The sequence below is a fragment of the Triturus cristatus genome, chromosome 2_2 (assembly GCF_964204655.1).
Source record: "Triturus cristatus chromosome 2_2, aTriCri1.1, whole genome shotgun sequence".
Lineage (NCBI taxonomy): Eukaryota > Metazoa > Chordata > Amphibia > Caudata > Salamandridae > Triturus > Triturus cristatus.
Window position 1 is genome coordinate 204847596 of NC_140582.1, and position 21705 is coordinate 204869300.

The 21705-nt window shown below is 45.9% G+C and overlaps 2 protein-coding genes across 2 annotated transcripts in view; one reads left to right on the forward strand and one right to left on the reverse strand.

Annotated features, from left to right (window-relative positions):
• IGFBP7 (insulin like growth factor binding protein 7) overlaps positions 1-6989 on the forward strand; it is a 123114-nt gene extending 116125 nt beyond the window's left edge. Inside the window, exon 5 of the mRNA XM_085641183.1 lies at positions 5895-6989. Within this exon, the coding sequence (XP_085497309.1) occupies positions 5895-5914 (20 nt within the window). The 3' untranslated portion in view covers positions 5915-6989. The remainder of the gene's footprint in view (positions 1-5894) is intronic.
• The window catches only part of POLR2B (RNA polymerase II subunit B), a 138834-nt gene continuing 123182 nt past the window's right edge, over positions 6054-21705 (reverse strand). The window contains exons 23-25 of the mRNA XM_085641182.1: positions 16673-16833; positions 8633-8828; positions 6054-6361 (exon numbers count right to left, since the gene is read on the reverse strand). Coding sequence (XP_085497308.1) covers positions 6272-6361; positions 8633-8828; positions 16673-16833 — 447 coding nt within the window. The 3' untranslated portion in view covers positions 6054-6271. The remainder of the gene's footprint in view (positions 6362-8632; positions 8829-16672; positions 16834-21705) is intronic.

The window sequence follows — 21705 nt, forward strand, 5'->3', positions numbered from 1 at the left end:
TGGTCCAATAACCACCACTACAGGTATTTCGCATTCCCAATCGAATTCTGAGCACAGGAAAAGTCTCCATGATCTTGGGACTGCTGAGACTTCAAATCCCACTGTAGAGCCTGCATGTGTCACCTGGCATGCTTAACCAGCAGGGTGCAGGAGGCCATCAGTCCTGGCAGCCTCAGAGTCGACCTCACTCAAAATCCATGACCAAGGCAGAAAGATCGGGATCATACCCTGAATGTCTCTGATAAAGGGGAGCATCAGAGAAGGAGTCAGGTGTGACATCGACATGATGATAGTGAACCCCAAAGATGACAGGAGGTGTGCCGTAGTCTGGAGGTGGGTGACTACTGCCTAGGGCAACGCTGCCTTCAGAAGCCAGTCATTGAGGAAGGCGAAGAGTGGGAACCCTGACCTCCGAAGATGTGCTGCAACCACTGCCATGACTTACATGAACACCTGAGGGGCACTGGTGAGGCCAAAGGGAAGCACACCGAACTGAAAATGCTTGTTGTCCACCGTGAACCGCAGACATGGTCTATGCACCTGCAGGACGGGGAAGTGTAAACAAGAGTCCTTCAAGTCCATCACCACCATCCAGTCAACAGGGTCGAGGGCAGACAACAGCTGGGGCTAAGGCGAGCATCTTCAATATGTCCTTCCACAAACAGAGGTTGAGAAAGCAAAGGTCTAAAATTGGGCAGAGGCCTGTATCCTTCGGCACCAGACAGTAGCAAACAACCACGACCTACTTCTGGCGCCGGAATCCTCTATGGCTCCTGGCATCAAAGGGACAGATGGTCCTCCGGCAGCCATTCTGGAAAAGGTGTTACGGATGGCGGTAAGGACTACAGGGTTTTTGAAAAAGCTGAGGAGGTTGCTGAGCTAATGGAAATTGACTATGTTGAAAACCCCCACCAAAGCCGCAGAGGAGCCGAAACGGAGGACTGATGTGGAGCCGCAGTTAGGTCCGGAGAGCGCACTCTCAGCCCTTGAGTGCTTCAAGACAACAGGACTAACCTGCCTTGTCCCTGAAAAGGCAGGAACCATCATATGGTATGGGCATAAAACTAAGAGCAACAAAAACAAGGTGATGAATAGAATGCTTGCATTAATCTAAGAGGTAATCGCTCTTGGCTGCATCCCAGTCATTGTTTTTCGCCCACCACGTCACCCAAGTTTGGACCCAGCTATATGCAAATCAGTCTTGACCCTGCTCCAGTGGGAACAGTCGAGCCTGAATTGCTTGACCAAGTTTTCCCTGAACTAGAACACGAGCAAACCAGAATTGGGTTCGCTCATCAGCCAGGTATAGGTTTGTTCCAGTAGCACAGTGAGTACGGGACCCACGTATGGGTATACCAGTCACACACATGGCAACAAAAACAAGGTGATGGATGGAATGCTTGAATTAATCTCAGCCACTGGCAATCATTCTGGTCGCATCCTAATCCATAGTTTTTTCGCCCACCATGTCACCTTAGTTTGGACCCAGCCATGTAGAAATCAGTCTCGACCCTGCTCCAATGGAACAGTCCAGCCCGAATTGCTAGGCCAGGTCCTCCCTGAATCAGAACACAGGCAACCCTGGACTGGTTTCGCCCACCAGCAAGGCTTAGCTTGGTTGCAGTGGCACAGTTAGCACACGACCCACGTCTGGGCATATCCATCACACTTAGGGCAACAAAAGCAAGGTGATGGATGGAATGTCCAGCTAACTGGACTTGACATCCCCCGAAAAAACAGTGGTTCCCATTCAAGCATGTCTACAGATGGCCACATTGGTGCCAATGACTTGTCTCAAAGAATCGGTTGTGTTAAGGCCACATGGAATAGTGAACTTAGCTGCATCTTGCATAGCCTAGAAGGATTGCACAAGCCTCTTAAGGTACAACTGGAAGGATCTGAGCCACAAAGGACATGGATGTAGCGGCCTAGAAGACAGATAGCATTGACTGAACTCAAGAAGAGACTGGAGGATAAATAAAGACTCACTGAGAAAAGTGCCAATACGTTTTGACTCTGTAAGGGGAAGCATTGAGGAATCCATTTAGGTTCACTTTACTGGCCGAGGCCTGCACCACCAGACTTTCAGGTTTGGGATGCTGAATGAGCAAATCCAAGGCCCTGGGTACAGGATGGTAGTGATGGGCAATCTGGCAGTTGTCCGGGGGCGCCGTGCAGAGCTTAGCCCAGGTACCTAAAATTTCTCCGGGGAGGCTCAGAAGGGTTTTGACCAGGTTGAATGACTAATACATTGGTCTTAACCTCCAGACATAGGAGCTGGAATTCAAGCATCTCATCAGGCCTCTGCATCACCCCAGCAAATGATGCACTCTCCTCAGTAGCAGGTCCTGGAGGAGAGAACAGAACAGTGTCTGGTGAAGTGTCCAGGCCATTAGCAATCTGAAGTTCATCATACCAGTTGTCATCCTAATATGGCTGTGCAATTTCATCACCGGTGTCAGAGACTAATATGTGCCAAAGTTATGGAGGATAAACTGGTCCCTAGTAGAGGGCAAAGAGACAGTGTCAGATGGATTGCCCACATTGGGACGAATAAGTGATGTCAAATGTGGGCTCAGTCGAAGTTGGAGGGGCGCTGTCCCAGAGTCAGTCAGTACTATGGAATGGTTGGCATTCAGCGCTGGTGAATTCAGATCCTGCTCCAGTGTAGGACATGGTGTGGGGGAAGTGGTCAAGTACTGAAGCCGGTCAAACGCTAGAGTGCCCAACTGACGTTGAGGGAGGTCATGGTGGTGGCAATCCAAAAGGAAGGCCATTTAGCTTCTAGGGGCCCAGAGGCGTGGCAGCTGATTGCACAAATAAGCACATTATCGCCTACTGAAATTCCTAAAGATGTAGGGGAGTTACCGAAGGCCCAGCAAACTTAGACCGGCGCGAGGTGGGAATCAAGAACAGGCTCTGCAGAACAACTTCAGGAGCAAGCCCAGGAGGCTTCACGACGCCCATGCACCATCTCAGAGGATCTGGAGCATTGAGAGGGTCGAGTCCTGCTTGGACTTAGACTTATCTGAAGACTTAGACTTCGACTTGTCACAGGAATGGCTTAGGGCGCAGGACCTTCCCAGTGACTTCGACCAACATGGAGCCTTCCAGTGTCTTGCAATAAAAAGCTATGCCTCGCGCTCAAGGATGGCTTGAGGGTGCTTTTGCACGCAGTCGCTGCAGGCCGCGGAGTCATGAGATGACCCCAGGCAGATCAAAAGGGGACCAGTGCCCAACATCTGTCAGTGACAGTCCCTACAAGGCTTAAACTCTGTTGATGTGTTAAGGGACCTGTCCCTTGCACACCGAAAAACACTTTGTTGGAAATATTTGGAGAACAGTAGGCTCTAAGAGACCAGGAGTACCGCTGGATCAATGTCTGTTAGTACAGGAAGAAAGGAACTGAAGCGCATATGGGTGGTGTCTATAAATGCCTGCACACGTCACTTCAAGTGTGGAGTGACGTCGAAGCAAAGCCACTAGTGCCACCCCTCCTGTCAGGCAGGGATTATGCTTTGAATTTCCCAGACCCAGTCTGACACCTGGGGAATATTCTAAGGGGAGGAATCTGAGATTATAAGTCTCTTCCAAAAATGCCAGTTTCATAAAAAAGGTTTCTTAAAAACTTGAATAGTTTGAATTCTGGCTGTCAAAGACCGTCATACCCACTAATAGACATTATTGTGAATAAGTGAATCCTAAATCCGGTAATTCACTGCTATGATGAAGCAATAATGCACAGCAGAACTTTAAACGTACTGTTCATAAGTCCTAAAGGAATTCCAGCTTGCGCTGGCTGGACTCTGCAACCACCTGTCAAAGTCGCGCTGGAGAACTGAAAGCACAGCTTTAAGAGTGAAGGGAAAGCGCAGAGAGCGGTGGGGATGACATGAGATTGGGTATTTGTAATTATTTCTTTACATTTAGTACAGTGAGGACAGTCCACATTATGTACCGATGCTCCATTACTCGTCTGCCCTCTGCACAGCAGTAAAAAGAAAGGGCAGACTACTTTGGGGGCTATACATATAAATTGAAAAGTACTTGAAAAGTACACTGCATCACCTAGCATGTTCTCAATGTTATCAATCTGAAACATATAATTAGAGATCTGCAACAGTGGCGTACAGGGATGTTTTTAATTAAGGGCTGTGAACGATATATAGACAACGAGAGCGAAGCACAATTTGTCGGATGTCACCAATAACAACGAGGTGAAAAGAAAAATCACAATTAACTTTTTGCCATTTCTTATTATATAGGTTTCGAATTAGTAATATTGAGAACATGCTAGGTGATACAATGCATTGATTTTTTTCGACTAATAATTTCTTTGTGATTAATTTCAGAGTATTTTATTTGGTGTGCGTATTTTTTACCTTTGTTTCTGCAAATAGATAGGACAAATCAATTTGTTTCAGCCTCTAGATGACAGTGTTGTGTTATCTTCTCGAATCTATGTTCATTCTTCCCTGGTTTAAAAATATCCATGATGCTTAATTGTACGACGTATTGCAGAGAGAAACCCCATGAATTTCACCACCTCTGTTTTTTTATCATTGCCTGCTCCTCTTTACTCTAACTCCATTTATTTACTCTAACCCATAGCCATATTTATGATAACTTCCCGATAGTTTTCCTTTTTTTATTTCAATTTAGCTAACCTGGTATAAGTGTATCCTGAGGTAATCCAACCAAAAATAACACGTTACTATTTCGGTTATAATAAACCAAAAAATCTATTTCAGCAAGTGATGAATGGTTGATGTGTTTGACCAAACATGTTGGTTGGATGCAACATGGTCACAGGAAATCCTAAAAAGTGACAATGGGATTGGTAATCAAAGTGAAGATTAGCTTGCAATCCGCTTAAATGCTAATTATTTGGATACATGCAACTCACTAGGGTACCAATAATGCACAGGACATGATGTTTGAAGATATAATGAGCACAGGTCTAGTGTCACCCATTAGAATAGCAGGGGCAGCTCTTCCACTAGGGCGCAGTGCGAGAAGCAGAAACAAAGTGGTAATAACTTTCAGTTATTACCATTTTATGTTTGCTTGCGGGCAGGTGGGTGGGCGGGGCTGATGTGTGAGCAGGCAGGGAGGAGTGGGGTGCCTGCCCATGCCAGAGTACGCAAAGACTTTAGTCGGCCTCCTGGGGCGACCCAAACAAGTCATTCGCACCCTGCCCTTCTCCATGTAGGCTGCATTGCAGCCTGCATGGAGAAGATGGCCTCCCCATAAGCCGCTGGCCGGGCGGGGTCCCGACCCATCACAACGCTGCTTGCAGCATTGTGATTGGCTTAGGGGAGGGAGCCTGGCTGCCTGCTTCCTATTCCTAAGTGCAGGAGCACAGAAGACGCAGGACTCTGCCTGCGGAAAGGTAAGTTTAATTATTTTATTAAATTAAATTACCCCCCCCCCCCCCCCCCCCCCCACGCGCGAGCTAAGCCGGCCGAGATTGGAGAATAGCGCCATTCGGACTACCTGTGGTGTAGTCTGCTTAAGGGCAGAAATGCTGTTTAACAATAGCAGACGCCAATTACTTTCTGGTGCTACGCCAAACTGAGTGCCAATATGGCACATTTTTTTCCAATGATCCCTTCCATCTTAAAGAAATACCCCACAATGTTTATTATTAAAACCCATATTTGAAGACCCTGTGAAAAGAGTTTCCTTTTAATGCTCTTGTCCGCAAAACCTCATGAAAGTATATTTTGTTGACTAGACCGGACATGGGGTAGTTAAGTGTGATAGGATCGAATACAAAATAATACTAAACATTGGCGTGAAACTGACCTTGGCAGATATATATATGTTTTTTAAAGAATCCAGCAATATCGAGCATGGGACTTATTATTTTTGTCATCTTTTTCTTTTAACAGATCAAGGTGCAGAATTGTGAAGACACACTGAATATTGCAGTTTGGTGAACTCAATCTGCCCGTCTAGTCCTGGAACAATAGACTCTTTGCTCTCTTTCCTCTTCCCAACATCACCATTTCAGCTTGCACAAATTATGTCACAATAAAATACATGAAGAGTTTCTGTAGACACTTATGTCAAGAAAACTTTATTTACTATATACAGAAAATCACAAGTGCCATTAAAACACATAGCAGAAAAAAAAGACAGTAAAATCGGTCTCCTAACACCCCATAAAATTACATAGTAATTTTCAAGTCTGTTTTTCAGTAACAGAGCGCTGGATAAGTAATATGATGAAGCAGGGGTAACGCAGCTCCTCAACACGCTAGCCTTACTATGAAGACATCATGCGAGGAGCTATGCTCATTGACATCAACTCTTGGAACAGGAGTTTGCAGGCGTAGGGCATTCGTACCAAGGAAATCTGAAACAGAGGAGATATGAAAAATAATTACTACTTTGTAGAAATCAGTACTTCAAGCAGATGGGGAGGTGATAAGAGATCGTGAATCCACAAACAGGGCCCATTGCAGTCAAATAAAAAAAAACTTTGCAACAAGCAGAAATAAATTCTAAACACCGAACACAATTCTGCAGCAATACGATGACTACCGAGGTGCCATCTTAATCCGAAACAATCACAGACAACATCCAAGCAGAGGAGCGCAATGGTACACAGTTCGGCAGACCACAAGGATCCACTGTGAGAAAGTAGAAACCACTAGCGATTCGTGAATGGAGTCTTCACAAGTTTTACTGCACTTAATTCTCGGTTTTCAAATGAAAAAAACAAATTAATGCAATAAACTAAATGCATCAATCGCTATGAAATGTCCACTACGACCCTGGCATATGTCATTTTTAGATTTCAATTATTGTTTTTTGTTTTTTTTTCCATCTTTGTCAAGTTTCTTTAAACAGAAAAGGGTAACTTTGTAACCTTGATGTACGTGTCATTTTTAACTATGAATATACATAACCCAATGATGTAACCCTAAATTAGTGGGCATTATGGTAAACCATACCAAATAAATAAATATATATAAAAAAGACACGTTGGCTTGTGAATGCTGTACCAGACAAATATTCAAGCTGCGCTCAGTCAACCAATATGTGAAGGCAACAACCTCCATGGTACCAGGACTTTTCACTGCAAGAATTTCAATGACGCATGCAAATGCCAGTGATTCATCAACTGTGAAATTATGAAGTATTTGCTCTGTCCCTCACCAACTTATGTTTTAAACTTCCTTCACCGCTCTTACTTGAAAGCTTTGATTAGTTTGGGAGATGTAGCAACGTCGGCAGTAGATACGGCCTACTATTATATTGCATCCTTTTTAGGTCTCGCCTGACCCAGCGCATGGGCTGGTCTGGCGAGACTTTTTGTGAGGGCTCAAAAAAGTGCTACCACTGTAGCCTAGAGCTACAGTGCAAGTGCGCGGATGCGTGCGCCTCACTTTCCCATTTGATGTTTGATCGTGATCAAGGTTTTTTTCCTGTTTATTACTTCTATGTAGTAATGGTGGCACCCGTGCGCCGCTATTACTACAGAGCAGTAATAAACAGAAACAAGCATTGGCATAGCCAATAGGTCTCGCTTTTGGAACCTTATAAGTATTTAGTTATGCAACTGTTGCATGGCTAAACACTTATAAGGTCCCAAAAGCGAGACCTATTGGCTATGCCAATGCTTGTTTATTTATTTAAGGAGCATACACCAGCTACTCTTCCCCTTCCCTTTATTTCTGTTGTATTAATAGGGTGATAGCATCTTATTTTTTGTGTAATGTAGTAGGTAGCGGTTGTGTATCAAGCGGTTCACCAGCTACAAAGTGCATACACTGCATAGCCTCTGCCCTGATGATATCCCAATTTTAATAATAGAAAGTGGAGGTTTTATGTTTATGTAGTGTTTGATTTTTTTTCCTGAGATTAAATGAATCAAAAAACAAGGTCTTTCTTTTAATCTAACAAATTACTTATGGGGCGTGTTTGACCATAGTAAAAGCCATCCATCCATCTCATTTAATCGTTTTTCATCATCATGTAACTCCAAATATAGTTAGATTTTCTGCACAGCAACCATTCCTTCTCTCAACTGCTGCAGAGTGCTGTACGGCGGCAGAGCTAAAGCAGCCCATGGGCGGTCAGCAAGCAATGACCATTCAATGAGAACAAAGTCACTCCAAATTTGAGACGGAAGAGATGGTCTATAGCCATTTTCGGGAGATAATTCCCAGAGTTAGAGCCCTCTAAGTGTAGGGATAATCAGAAAAGTGTGCATTACTCGGAGGGAGAGGACATTTTAGGACGTAGACCTGAAATTGTCACTTTTCAACGCCTGCAGTAAGATTCAGACAATACTTGCAGAATACCAAGTTGTAACCACAACAACATTTTTAATTTTTTTGTTTTTTAAAGACCATGATAAAGGAGATACAGATGTAGACATTCTGGACTACAGCTGTGATAACTTCTGAGCAAATTCAGTTGAAACTATCGACTGAAATTGCAGAAAAACAACTGAAGTGCCTTAACGAGTTTAAAATGCTCTAGTTAGCAGTGATTTACCCAAAAAGCTGAATCGGAAAATATTTAAGCCATTTACCGCTTTATGTTTTTATGTTGACATGTTGGAAATACAATTGAAGTCACATGATCAGACGCCGTCTTATAACAGCCTATAACCAACCTGTGTTTTGTTCCGGCATCCTCTGCATTCATACGTGTGAGTCCTAGTGTTGGCTATGGACATTAATCCACACAGGTTGCACACATGGACTTGGTATGGGTCTGAAGCTTCAAAAAGTCGCTCCCTCAGGAACTGTGCTGCTCCGTGAGCAATCTGACAATCGCGCTCCATCTCTCCAAAACGAAGACCGCCGTCACTAAAGCACAGAACAGACCGTTTAAAATTTGAGAAAGCAGAAGCTGAATGTCATAACTGTAAATATTGGAACTAAAACAATATTGTAAGGCTTAATCTAGTAACATAAGTTATCAATACATCCATAACAATTGTTTCAAATACATATGTTAGACAAGACTGTGGCACCAAGAGATATGTACACAACACATTAGGCGGTACAGCGATACCAATGAAATGAGGTGCTGATAGGTGTGATCGCCCACAAAATGTGATCTCAGATGTCCTTGAGTGAAGAGGTAAACTGGGAAATATTCACAACCACGTGATTCAAAGTGACAAAGAAATGCTGTTTGATTCTAATAGCAATATAAAAGGGTCCTGTGAAACTACTTCAGAAACATGAATTGCCTGTGAGACTTTACACTAGCAATCTAAGGGAGCAAGGGGGCGCATTCTTGATGCATGCTTTGACTGACCTATGACACTGCCTAACAAGCATTGGCATGGCCAATAGGTCTCGCTTTTGGGACCTTATAAGTATTTAGTTATGCAGCACAATATCCTTGGTGCAATAACATCAACTGTTGCATGGCTAAAAACTTATAAGGTCCCAAAAGCGAGACCTATTGGCTATGCCAATGCTAGTTTAATCCTGTTACCATCGTAAGCTGCTTTGTTACGAACTTTAAGGCACATCTTCTGAATCGGTTAGGTCCAAAAAGTACCCGTGCCCTCCGTCTAGCAAAGTAGTTGAGGAAAATCTCTCGCTCTTCCTAATTCTGATCTAAAATACAAGGATTGGTATAAAATATTTTTATCTGGTAAAGAGGAAAGCTGCGCGTGGGCAGACTCCTTCAGCTGCAGAAAGGAAGACGAGCGAAATGGGAAGTCTGGCATGAAACTACAGTAGATGGAATCACTGGAGGAAGTCTGAAAATTAATATTTAGTGTCAGGCGAAACTGCAGTATGGGCAGAAATATGCTGGGGATGCTCTTTCAATCAATCATCATTTTTGTTTTGTTTATCCTTCTTCCCCTGTTCCGTTTGATGCAAAATTTCAAGATGCTCACTTCAGTTATGATGCTAATACACCCAGTGTAGGCGAAGCAGATGCGTTTCTCAGCCATGATTCATCTGCTCTGTGCAGCTCTTTGATATAGTATACCCAGAGGAGACCTGCTTTCTTAGAAAGGTTGCTGGACCTCATATCCCAGTGCCAGTTAACTGAATTGCTGGCTCCTGAGGACTTTGAAGCCCAACATCTATGTATTCCCATTTGTATCACAGAGTTTTAGTTCAGTTTGGCCACCAAATATTATAATATTTCATGGTTGCAAGAGGAACAGTTTCTTTTTGCTGAATGTCTTCCATTTTTGACATTAGTAGGATTGAGTTTAAGTAATTTCAGTTGAACCACTACACTAGCAGGCCACTGGAATTATGCAATTCTGCAACTTTTGCTTCTCAGCATAATTGTGGGTTTGCCACAGAATACATCGTGTCCTGCTTAATCTACTGATTTAAAAAAGAAAAAAGAAAAAATCTTTCTGAAAACGTGTCTGAAGTTCTTAAAAATAAATGGACGTGTTGCTGCGCAGTGGACGCCCCTTGCAAGGTCCTCTGGTTAACTTTTTAGTTGCTTAGAGCAGTATTTGGGTGTCAGACCGATACCGATGAGGGGAGACCTTTGACCAGACTGTTAATGTGTAAAAAAGACAAAATCATGAAGTAATACTGTAGCAAACTTTGCCGCATAATGTTGCATAATTTTCATTTTCTGACTGCGTATGTTAGGCAAACATGCAGCATAATTTTGCCCTCTCTGGCCGCACAGGACACACACAAGACATGAATTCAACCCCTGCGTCTGTGTAGCTAAGCCTTGGGGCAATGATGGGAATGCTGTAACTGTCTGTGCCTAGAGGAGGCAATAGGGATCGCGGGCACTGGCGCAGACAGTCCTGGTTTGCCATTAAAATCTATTTTTCCGTGTCAGCATTCCTGGCAGAATAGTTTAAAATAAAACAACAACCGTTTCAGCGTTCCCCTCCCACAGAGCATAAACACATTCCGGCCACATTATTAAATAACCACCCTCGGCATGTGCTCGCAGCCCCTTAAAGATGCAGATCACAGCTGCAGCCCGGTAAGGATAGAGGCCCGGGCTACGTCAAGGTGAGCGTCGTTGAGGAGAGGAGCTGCGTCAGCAAAGTCGTGATGGAATGTGAAAAGTACTTCCTCTCAATAACTTCCTGGTACTGTTATGGTACGGCTTTGTCTTATCACCTAAAAGACTCGAGTCAACATTGAAACACGTCCCTCCTAAGCCATACAATAAACAGACTGTTTTATTAATACCGTACACCTAAGCTTGCCAGGGACACGACGCGTTTTATTAATTCAGCCACAGTACACTGCGGAAAGTCTAAGTCTGATTTTCAAAATAATTTATATCTGCGCACTTTGGACGCGTCAATATTGTGAACAGAGATGTGGGCTGGAGATAGAACAGGACATTTACTTATTAATTTTGAGCATTGGCCGCACACGCGCCTTGCGCTCAAAGTTCCAAAAAAACAAGCTGCGAGACGCGCTCGGTAATGGGGGGAGGGGCATTGAAGCGAGGCGCGCGTGGAGACGAGCGACAGGAATGCCATATGGCGCCTCTGCCCGTGGCTGTGCACGTGAACGCACGCAGAATGCCAGCCAAAAGTGCGGTCGCACTTTTAGAAGCAACGTTTACTAAATGTCTCGCCCAGCAGCGCATGCACTGGCTCAGGCGAGACCTAAAATAAGGCCAACTCCAAAAGCTTAAAGTTTCAATGACTACAAACTTGCCTCACATTGAGTGGCGTAAACTAAGCAACAAGGCAACCCTCTAGGGAAAAAAACATCAGAATCAAAAATAGAAGTTAACTAAAACAGGAAATTCTATTAAGAAATACAAAACAGAAATGTAGGAAATTGGTGCAGGAGGTCAAAGGAAATGAAAAACAAACAATATTTCTGTAGGAAGTATGTTACAAACTGCCACAAACCAAACCAAGTCTTGTAGCAAAAGTGTCAACTGGGGCAGAAGTGTCCCATGAAATCTCACTATGCAACCATGGCTCATGCATGTTCAGAGGCCAGTAGTTTATTCATTTAGTTTTTTTTGTGGTGATATGGACTCTTGGTGGCAATGCTGATGGTGTATAGATATCTAGGTTGGCATTCAAGTTATATCCGTATTTTCCAGCAGTTGATTTTGCAAATTATTTCTAGATAGGTCCCCACTACATTTGGTTAGCATGAAGTAGACTGTGGTGATTCCCTACACTTGCCAAATGTATTTATGGGCATTTGTAGATTGCGAACCCAACTAGAGAGCAATTAAGTGCTGAGCATAGGCTGTCATACTTTTCAAAATCAGTACAAAGATGCAGAATGTTAATAGGTGGGGATTTCTATAGTGAAGAGATGTAGCGGTCTCTGGAGAGGAAGCAGTACTGTTGATGTATACTCTGTAATGTTAATACCGAGCCCCCATGGCTGTTGAGGCGGATCCACTCAGGACAGCAGACTCCTCACTTTGTCTTTCTCAGGCTCCGAAGCACTTCAGCCAGCACCTTCTGCCCCATAGAGTGTATGCTTAAATGACACTGCACGCCGATTAAGGAACTAGATTTCCAAACGCTGGGATTAAGTCGTGAAGAATGACATTCAAGTCAGTGGGGTAACTACTATTCCAGTGTTCTCTTAACAATAAGGAGAAGATTCCACAAAGCAAGGACTTCATTTTTGCAATTCAAGTGGATTCCACTAAACGTCTCTGGCCAAAATGTTTTCAGAATTTATAGCGTCTATCTTCTTACTTACCCAGGATTGTAATATAGATAATATGCCTGGCGATCACCCTATTTCGCCCCCACTTCCCCACACCAAACCCTTGATGAAAAACTGGGACTCTTCTAACGCGAAATACTACTATGCAGCCATGCCCCTTCAGATACATTCCTACCTAACCTGGAGTTAATCCTCAGAGGTTACACTTTACATGCCGGCCGGTAATAAAGTGTGGCATACAGATTTAAATGTGGCAAATTCATACTCAACGATCAGCTCTAACCATTCATTGAGGGACTGGGTTTACAATGTCTTATATGTTTTTTTATGGAACTTGACCACCTACAGACAGGCAGGGTCATTAAATGGTGAGAAACACCTGTGGGTTACTTCCAGCCCAATGAGTCTTAAATTCATTAATCACAAAGTGGTTCTAAGGCACTTAATATTTCAAAAACATGAAAAATATAGAGGAGCAAGTTCTTAATTTTTTGAGCAGATCCAATTAGACCACCCTATCTAAATGACTTTAATATTGATTCATTAGCTGCTCCCAAAATTTAAGTAGTATGTAAGGCAATGAAACTTCGAATGGCAGGGAAAACTGAGCAACCCAGTTCACAGAAATGAGCAGGGTTTCCTGGCTCATCTACGGAAGACCTTAGTGCAATTGTTTGAGGTATTCTGGGTAACAAACCAGTCGAAAAACAATACAGGTAAGAAATCAAGAAAGCACACAAGTAAACATAAAAATGTAATGGAATGACGAACAAATATTCAAAAACAAACAGGGGGGAAAAAGTGTACAAAGTTACTTCAAGTGGAGAGTCAAATGATGCACGTCAAAGCACCACTGAATCCAGGGGCATGCAGCTTAGGGTCACAGTAACCTTGAGTAAGAAACTGATCTTTTGTTGCAGTTGTCCCCTTTTTAGCCACTAGATGCTGTTTTTCGACTCACAGTACACGGACTAACCAGACCTGGGTGCCAGTGCTCTTTGCCCAAAACAAGGTGTTGCCTATTTGTGCTACAATTGACTAAGGAAGTTAGCACCCCTTTAAGTCCCTAGTAAATGACACCCCAGGTACCTAGGGCATGTGTGTTAAAGAGGGTCCCTAATGGCTAAAGCACATCTTAAGCCACCCTAAGGTATCCACATACAAAATCCACAGAGACTGCCATTGCAGGCTGCGTGACATGGTGCAAACCATGAGTGAAAACATGGCATACTCCTGTGTGTCATGCCAAAGCCACTGCATCTAATATATGCAAGTCATCCCTACAGCAGGCCTTTGAGCTGTAAGGCAGGGTGCATCATTTTTTATGTAAGGAAATATTAGCACAAGTCTAGTTCTAGTACTAGATATTGCAAGTGAGCAGGGAAGCCATCATAATGTATGTACTGGTTAAAACGAGTTCCTTAGCTGCATAATGGCTTCACTGAAAACATATGATTTTGGTATCAAACACTTCCTATTAATAAAGCCAGTGACGGATCTATTAATACATGCACAAGAGGGTATCTTAGAGGTACCCTCGAAACCTACTAGATCGGACAAGTCCAGTCTGCCACCACAGACTCGTTTCTGACTCCCTAGGAGGTCAGAGCTCTGCTCTCAGAGGACAGAAACAATGCCTACTCGGGGAAAGCTGGTAAATCAGCATATCAAGGCAGGAGGCTCCAAAGACGCCACCCCCTGCACTGGGCCATCTGGCACAAAGGCAGACAGGACAATTAGCTATGCAGGAGGTGTGCTGCGCTGCCAGGCTGGAAACATCTTAGGGTGAACAGTTTGTAGCAAACACACATTTAGAAATTCCACCATCTTGTGTGTGGGGGAATTAGAAATTCTGGGACAGGGTGATGCCCACTCCCCAAAGGAAGTGGTCAACTAGGGGGTGTTGTGACCCCAGAAGTAAGTAGCCCATTGGCTACAAGCTCTCACTCTCCTTAACACCTCTAAATCGAGTATTTAGGGGACCCCCTGAGAACAAGACTTCAGATTTCCAAGGACACAAAGGAAGGAGTGGACAAAGAAGACTACTAACCCGAAAACAGAGGAGCACGACTGACTTGGCCCCAGCCTGCCTGCTGCACCCGACCTTAGTGGAGCAACTGACTTGTCCTGCTGCAGTGCAGACCCCAAGAAACCCAGAGGGCTTCCAGCGCTTTGTCAATTGTGAATAAAACTCAGAGTAGGGGAGCTACTACCCTGCAGCCACAGGCACCAAAGAAGCAAGACTCGCTTCACCAACTGCTGTTTCTAGGGACTCCCAATGCAGCAGCCATCCAGGAAGAAGTAGCTGTGCTCCTACAGGTCAGATCCATCCTCCCTCCAAGTGTGGGGACGCCAGGACTGAGCATAGCCACACAGCGCCAATACCTGGGTTACTGGACCCCTTGCAACCAAAGCTTGTTGTGTCCAGTCGGGACACCAAAGCCGAGGAAGACAGACCTGCAAGTCAAGGGACAGTGAGATCAACACCGAGAGTGGCCCAGCTGTCATGTTTGCTGCTTTTCTGCAGAACCAAGACAAAGAAGCAAGTCTTTAACCGCCACCACCGATGCCTAAAAGTACCTATGCACCCGCGCTCCAAATCCAGAGTCCAAGGGAGGTGACGTGCCAACGAGGTCCCCACACTCACAGGAGCTAAGCCCACCCTTGGGTTTGCCCAGACTGGATTTCCCATCACTGCCTGCAGCCTCTTTCTGCAGGCTCCCCTTCAACCTCGAGTGAATTTAGCACCAATCTGGACACCAAAGACACCACTGTACCAGAATCACACAGCCTGAGAAGTGGACCAACGATATCCCTACGTTCCCAACGACCTCACAGGTCGAGCCCCCGTGGGTGTAAAAAAACGACTTAACATGCACACTAGCATCTACCGGTAGGCGATCTTAAATTAATCCTGAAAAGCACCCCAATCTTGATCAGATTTATAGAGATCCTGTTCCTGGTAGCACAAAGTCATCCAATAGCACTTTGAAGTCTAAAATCCAAGCCAGCACTGGGACAGAGTCGAGTGGCTAGGGGGGTGATTTAAGTTTGTGGCTTGTTTTCACTACAGTGGGTAGTGTCTATTCACATGTTGTGAACCTGAATAAAAAACGATTGCAACTTAAAATCCAACACAGCTCATCAATCTTTGGGGCGAAGGAGCTCTCCTTCCCCCTCCATTTCCATTCATCACCTACCAGTTCATCCATCACTTAAAAACTCCAAAGACTATCCAACGTCTACAGGCATCGAATACCAAATATACCAAAGACTCTTTAATAAAGAGTCAGAGTAGGACTACTCAATCACAAGAGAAGACATACATCCTATTTAAGTCATACTTATTACTGTATGAAGAATCATTAGTGTCTGAATGGCACCAAAATGGACATCTTGATGACCAGAGTATCACACCAGCGTCATTCTCTTGGCCTCAGGAATTATGGCCAGAAACTTAAGTCGATTATAGCTGGATAACTTGAGCTCAGCATACACATGGGTATCAAAAAATGAAATTAGGACAATCCCAGCCAGGCTATGCTTTAATGTAAAGATGTGAGAGCACATTACCCTGCAGTGAAAAGAAATCCAGTGGAGTAAAGAACGCAGTTCAAAATATCATGTACTCCCTAAAGAGCTTTAAATCAAATATGCAATGTACCAACAGAAATCAGCACTCCATTAAATGCTCTCCCAAGTCTCCGCTTGTCATCCAAATTCAACCACAGGACCCATAAGGGCAAGTCTATCAATGTCCTCTGCTCAGGTATTTGGAACGTCCTATATCAAAACCAATAAGCTACCCATCTTACACCTGTCCTATAAAAAAGCAGCGATTACAAAAACGGACAGCCGTGATAATTTGTGCCGGCAACAACAAATGCTTCAGACTACAACAAAAGAAAACACCCGTCTCCCCCAAAGCTTCTTCTGCAGTCTGGAGCGCAACATTTCCACCAAACTCCTGTGTCTGCAAAAGTGGCAAGACTACATCATGTTGGCACTTTACAAAACAAATAAATAGCACTACTTACCGCGATCTACCCTCCATAGGTTGCCTGTTAAGTATCTGAATTGGCCCCCGGGCACGTGAGTGAATTTTGTCATCCACCATGTGCTTTAAGCGTTGGTAGTAAGTGGGACCAACAAACATCTGTGATGTAATTTTGCGACCAGTGAATCCATTGTAAAGAACCTAAACAAAAGTGAAAAAGGAAACGTGATAAATATTTAATAAAAACAACATAAAATCAATCTCCCTGGTGAACCAGAACCAGCATGTTACACATGCTCACGTGTCAAACTGAAGGCAGTTTTCAGTGATGATTGGATGTCACTTAGCACTGCATGTCTAAACTACCCTTATTTATGGTATCATTGCTTTTAAAATATTCCTCCACATCAGGTAAAGGATCTCATAATATAATTGAAGATGTATTCCAATATAGATGGTTGTGGTGGTCAGAAGATATGTTCTATCCCCACCCATTTCATCTCACCATCACCTTTACAATGGTCAACACCCCAGGACCAATTCGAGCTATAACTAGCACTTCACACTCCTGGTTCTCCTCCCACCAAGGTAACCATTCAAAGTCTGCCCTGAAGCTCCAATTTTGTACCTACCTCAGACCAGTACACACCCACCAAGACTTTGTTCTTGCCCCACTCAACGTTTCATGTTAGCATCATATTGGGTAATCTATTAATCCAATATTTCATACTATATTTTAGCTCTAACTCTAATCTTCCTTACTCACAGCTTTAGATGCTGCCTCTCTGCCAGGAAACCAGGATGCCTACAATACATTGAAAGATCAACATTGACCTACTGCTCTTCCTAACCATCACATTCCCTTCCTCTCTGACTCCACTTTCTTTCCTTCCATTATCATTCATCTCAGGGTTATCAACAACATGAGGTTTTTCACCTTTATCCCCCTTGACCTCTGTCCATACTCACCAGCTCAACAAAGTCTCTATCTCCCCCCCCCCCGCATACAGATACAGTATTACTAAATATATATATTCATGGCCATTCTTGTCAAGCTTGAAGAAGCCATCTCCCCTAAACCCCTGGCTGCCCATTTCAATCACAAGCTAAACATTGTCTTGTCACAACTTAAGCCTCTGAGTGGCCCACGAGTACTTTCCCACTTAGCGCACTGCTTCTCCCAACACACCTCAAAAATAACCTACAAACACAATTACCAACTAGAAGTGATTATCTTGCTCCACTGCCCTAGCCTTGAGACTATAACACATCCAGATCTCTCCCTGTATCCTAACGTTCAATGTAACTCCTGAAGCACAAGTTACTACTTGTGTAACGATATATCTGTAAGAGACATTAGTTAGTGATGGATTCATTACCTTAGAATATCCCCAGGCGTCAGACTGGATCCGGAAAGTTTTTAGTCAGCAGTACCCCTGCGCGTTGGTAGGTGGCATCGTGCGGCTCCGCATCCGTCGCTGGCGTCGTATGCACCGAGATGACGTCACGGAGCCTACTTAGGCACCACCCATGCGTGCTGACGTCCGTTCTGTACACGACTTTCGACGCCAGGAACGCAGAGCCATGCAAGAAACTGACCACTGGTGCCATGAAACTAGGGCCCTGAAAGGGATGACCTTAACCCTAGAAATCAGTTCGCAGAACAGGGAGGATGGGTGGGGCGGTAAGGAATCTATCACTAACTAATGTCTCTAACAGATATATCGTTACACAAGTAGTAACTTGTGCATCTGAAAGAGACACGCTAGTGATAGATTTCTTACCTTAGAATACATACTCCAGCAATACCAACCCCGGTGGAGGGTCTGCGAATAAGATTACACCAGAAAGTCAAGGAGAACAGAACGGCCAAACAAGCCGTCTCTCGAGGCTTGGTAAACGTGTGCAGCAAAGCCCACGTAGCTGCCTGACAAATGTCCTGCAAGGGAACGCCGCGTCCAAAGGCAGTAGTGGCCGCCGTCGTCCTGGTAGAATGGGCACGCAACCCCAAAGAAGGCTCCTTCTTAGCCAAAGAGTAACACGCTTTGATGCACAGAATGACCCACCGAGAGATGGTTCGTTTGTGCACGGCCCAAACTTTTTTGGCGCCCACGTAGCCAACAAAGAGCTGGTCCTCCACCTGGAACTGTTGTGTGCGCTTCAGATAGAACGAGAGCGCACATTTTGGGTCCAGACGGTGGAGCCTCTCTTCCTCTTTTGAAGCATGCAGAAAGAAGGTGGGCAAAGTGATGGTCTGCCCAACGTGGAAGGGCGTGACAACCTTTGGCAAGTAAGAAGGACGGGTCCTAAAAACCACCTTGTCTGGATGAACAAAAAGAAAAGGAGGTTTGGAAGAAAGAGCCTGGAGCTCGCTCACTCACTCTTCTGGCAGAGGTGATAGCTACCAGGAAAGCCATCTTTAGAGTGAGAAGACGTAAAGGACAGGTATGAAGGGGCTCAAAGGGAGCGCACATTAGATAAGTCAGGACAAGATTTAAGTCCCATTGAGGCATTATGAAAGGCACGGGAGGAAACGTGTGTATAAAGCCTCTGAGGAAACGGTTAACAACCAGGGACTAAAAAAGAGAAGGCTGATCTGGAAGCTGTAGAAAAGCAGAGATGGCCGAAAGACAACCTTTGATAGTGCCCAGAGTAGAGCCCTGCTGGGCTTAGGATAGAAGGAACAGAAGGACCTCAGAAAGAGGGGCAGAAAGGGGATCCACAGCCTTTGCTGTGCACCATGCCACAAAATTGTTCCCCTTGAAGACCTATACCGTTTTAGTGGAGGGACACCTGGCTGCAAGAATGACATCACAGACTTTGGGAGGAAGATCGAAAGCTGTCAACTGTCGCCGCTCAATCTCCACGCATGGAGGTGGAGGCTGGACAGGTTCGGGTGGAGGACCGTCCCCTGCTGCTGCGACAGAAGATCCTCCCGAAGAGGCAGTCGGATCGGGGGATCGATTGCCATGCTGAGTAGCTTGAGATACCAGTATCTTCGTGCCCAATCCGGAGCCACAAGGATGACTTGGGCCCAGTCGCGCCGAATCTTCTTCAGCACTCTGGGCAGAAGTGGTATAGGCGGAAAGGCGTACAACAGACCGCAACTCCACTCGCGACACAAAGCGTCGCCGAGCGAGTACCGCCTTGGAAATTCCAACGCGCAGAACGGATGACATTGCGCGTTCTCTTCGGTGGCAAATAGATCTAACCAAGGCTCTCCCACTGCAGAAAGAGACCGTGTGCCACGTCCGAGTGCAGACGCCATTCGTGATCCATCAAGCCCTGGCGGCTGAGTCAGTCTGCCCTGGCGTTCAGAGAACCTGCCAGGTGTTGAACCACCAAGGTAATGCCTTGATGTTCCAGCCATGTCCAGAGGCGCAGAGCCTCCTGACATAGGGTCCACGACCCCGCCCCGCCCTGTTTGTTGCAATACCACATGGTGGTGGGTTTGTCCGTGAACACCTGCACTACACTTCCCCCGGACAGAATGCCTTCAGTGCAAGACGGATCGCCCAAAGCTCCAAAAAGGTCGATATGGAGCCGGGACTCCGCCGGAGACCAGAGGCCTCTGATCTCCGCCTCTCCCAAGTGGCCGCCCCATCCCAGGAGGGATGCATCCATCACCACTGTGTGCTCCGGTTGGGGAAGGGAGAGGGATCTGCCATTGACCCAATCGAGATTCGTGAGCCACCACTGCAATTGTCGTGCAGTGCCCTCCGAGATCTGGACAGGTTGCCCCGATGTTGTGACCACTGGAACTTCAGGTCCCACTGCAGAGCCCGCATATGCCATCTGGCATGTTGCACCAGTAGGATGCAGGAGGCCATCAGGCCCAGGAGGGTCATCCTGACTGAAACCCGGGATAGAGGCTGAAAGATCGGAATCATAGCCTGAATATCCCGGACTCGCTGCATGGGAGGATAAACCTAAAACTGCGTCGAATCAAGAACCGCTCCGATGAAGGGGAGCCTCTGAGAGGGACTCCGGTTCGACTTCCGCACGTTGATGGAGAACCCCAGCAAATGCAGGAGGTCGGCCGTAGTCTGAAGGTGGGCGACGACTGTCTGGGGCGAGCCCGCCTTCAACAACCAGTTGTCGAGGTAGGGGAAGACTGACACCCCTGACCTGCACAGATGAGCTGCGACCACTGCCATCACTTTGGTGAACACCCAAGGGGCGCTGGTAAGGCCGAAGGGGAGCACGGCAAATTGAAAATGCTCGTGGCCTACCATGAAATGCAGGTAACGCCGGTGGGCCGGCAGGACGGGGAGGTGAAAATATGCGCCCTGCAAGTCCAACGCTACCATCCAGTCTCCAGGGTCGAGGGCAGCCAAGACCTGAGTCAGAGTCAACATCTTGAACTTCTCCTTCCGGAGGAAGCGATTGACGTTCCTGAGGTCCAAGATGGGACGCAGGCCCCCTGTGTCCTTCTTGGGGACCAGAAAGTAGTGGGAATAACAACCACGTCCTACTTCTGGCCCAGGAACGCGCTCAATGGCCCCCTTGGCCAGGAAGGCTGTGACTTCCTGCTGGAGAAGCGCAAAGTGATCCCGACATGCAGTGGAACTGAGGTGGCATGGCTGGGGGGGGGGGGCAGACTTGAAGGGCAGGGAGTAACCCCTTAGGACAATTTGCAGCACCCACCTATCCGAAGTGAAAACGCCAGTGGGGGGAGGTGATGTTGAATCCTGCCGCCCCCAGGTGTGGGGTGCACCCCGAAGCTCGGACTGGGAAGGCTTTGAGGCGGGTGCAGAGGTGGACTGACCCACCCGTTGGCCCCCTGTGCCGCCACGGCGGCCGCGCTGATTTTGGTTCTGTGCAGGCTCCTGGCTGAATGAACGTGCAGGGGCACCCCTTCTGTGGCCACAAAAGGTTGACATGGCCGGGCATGTGGTGGAGAGACCCAAGGACTTGGCCGTAGCCTGAGTCCTTGAAACGCTCCAGCGCACTGTCTGCCTTATAGCCAATCAGGCGAGTACCATCAAAAGGCATGTCCATGAGGGAACTCTGGACATCTCCCGAAAACCCAGTGGACCTCAGCCAGGCATGGCGACGCAGGGCCACTGTTGT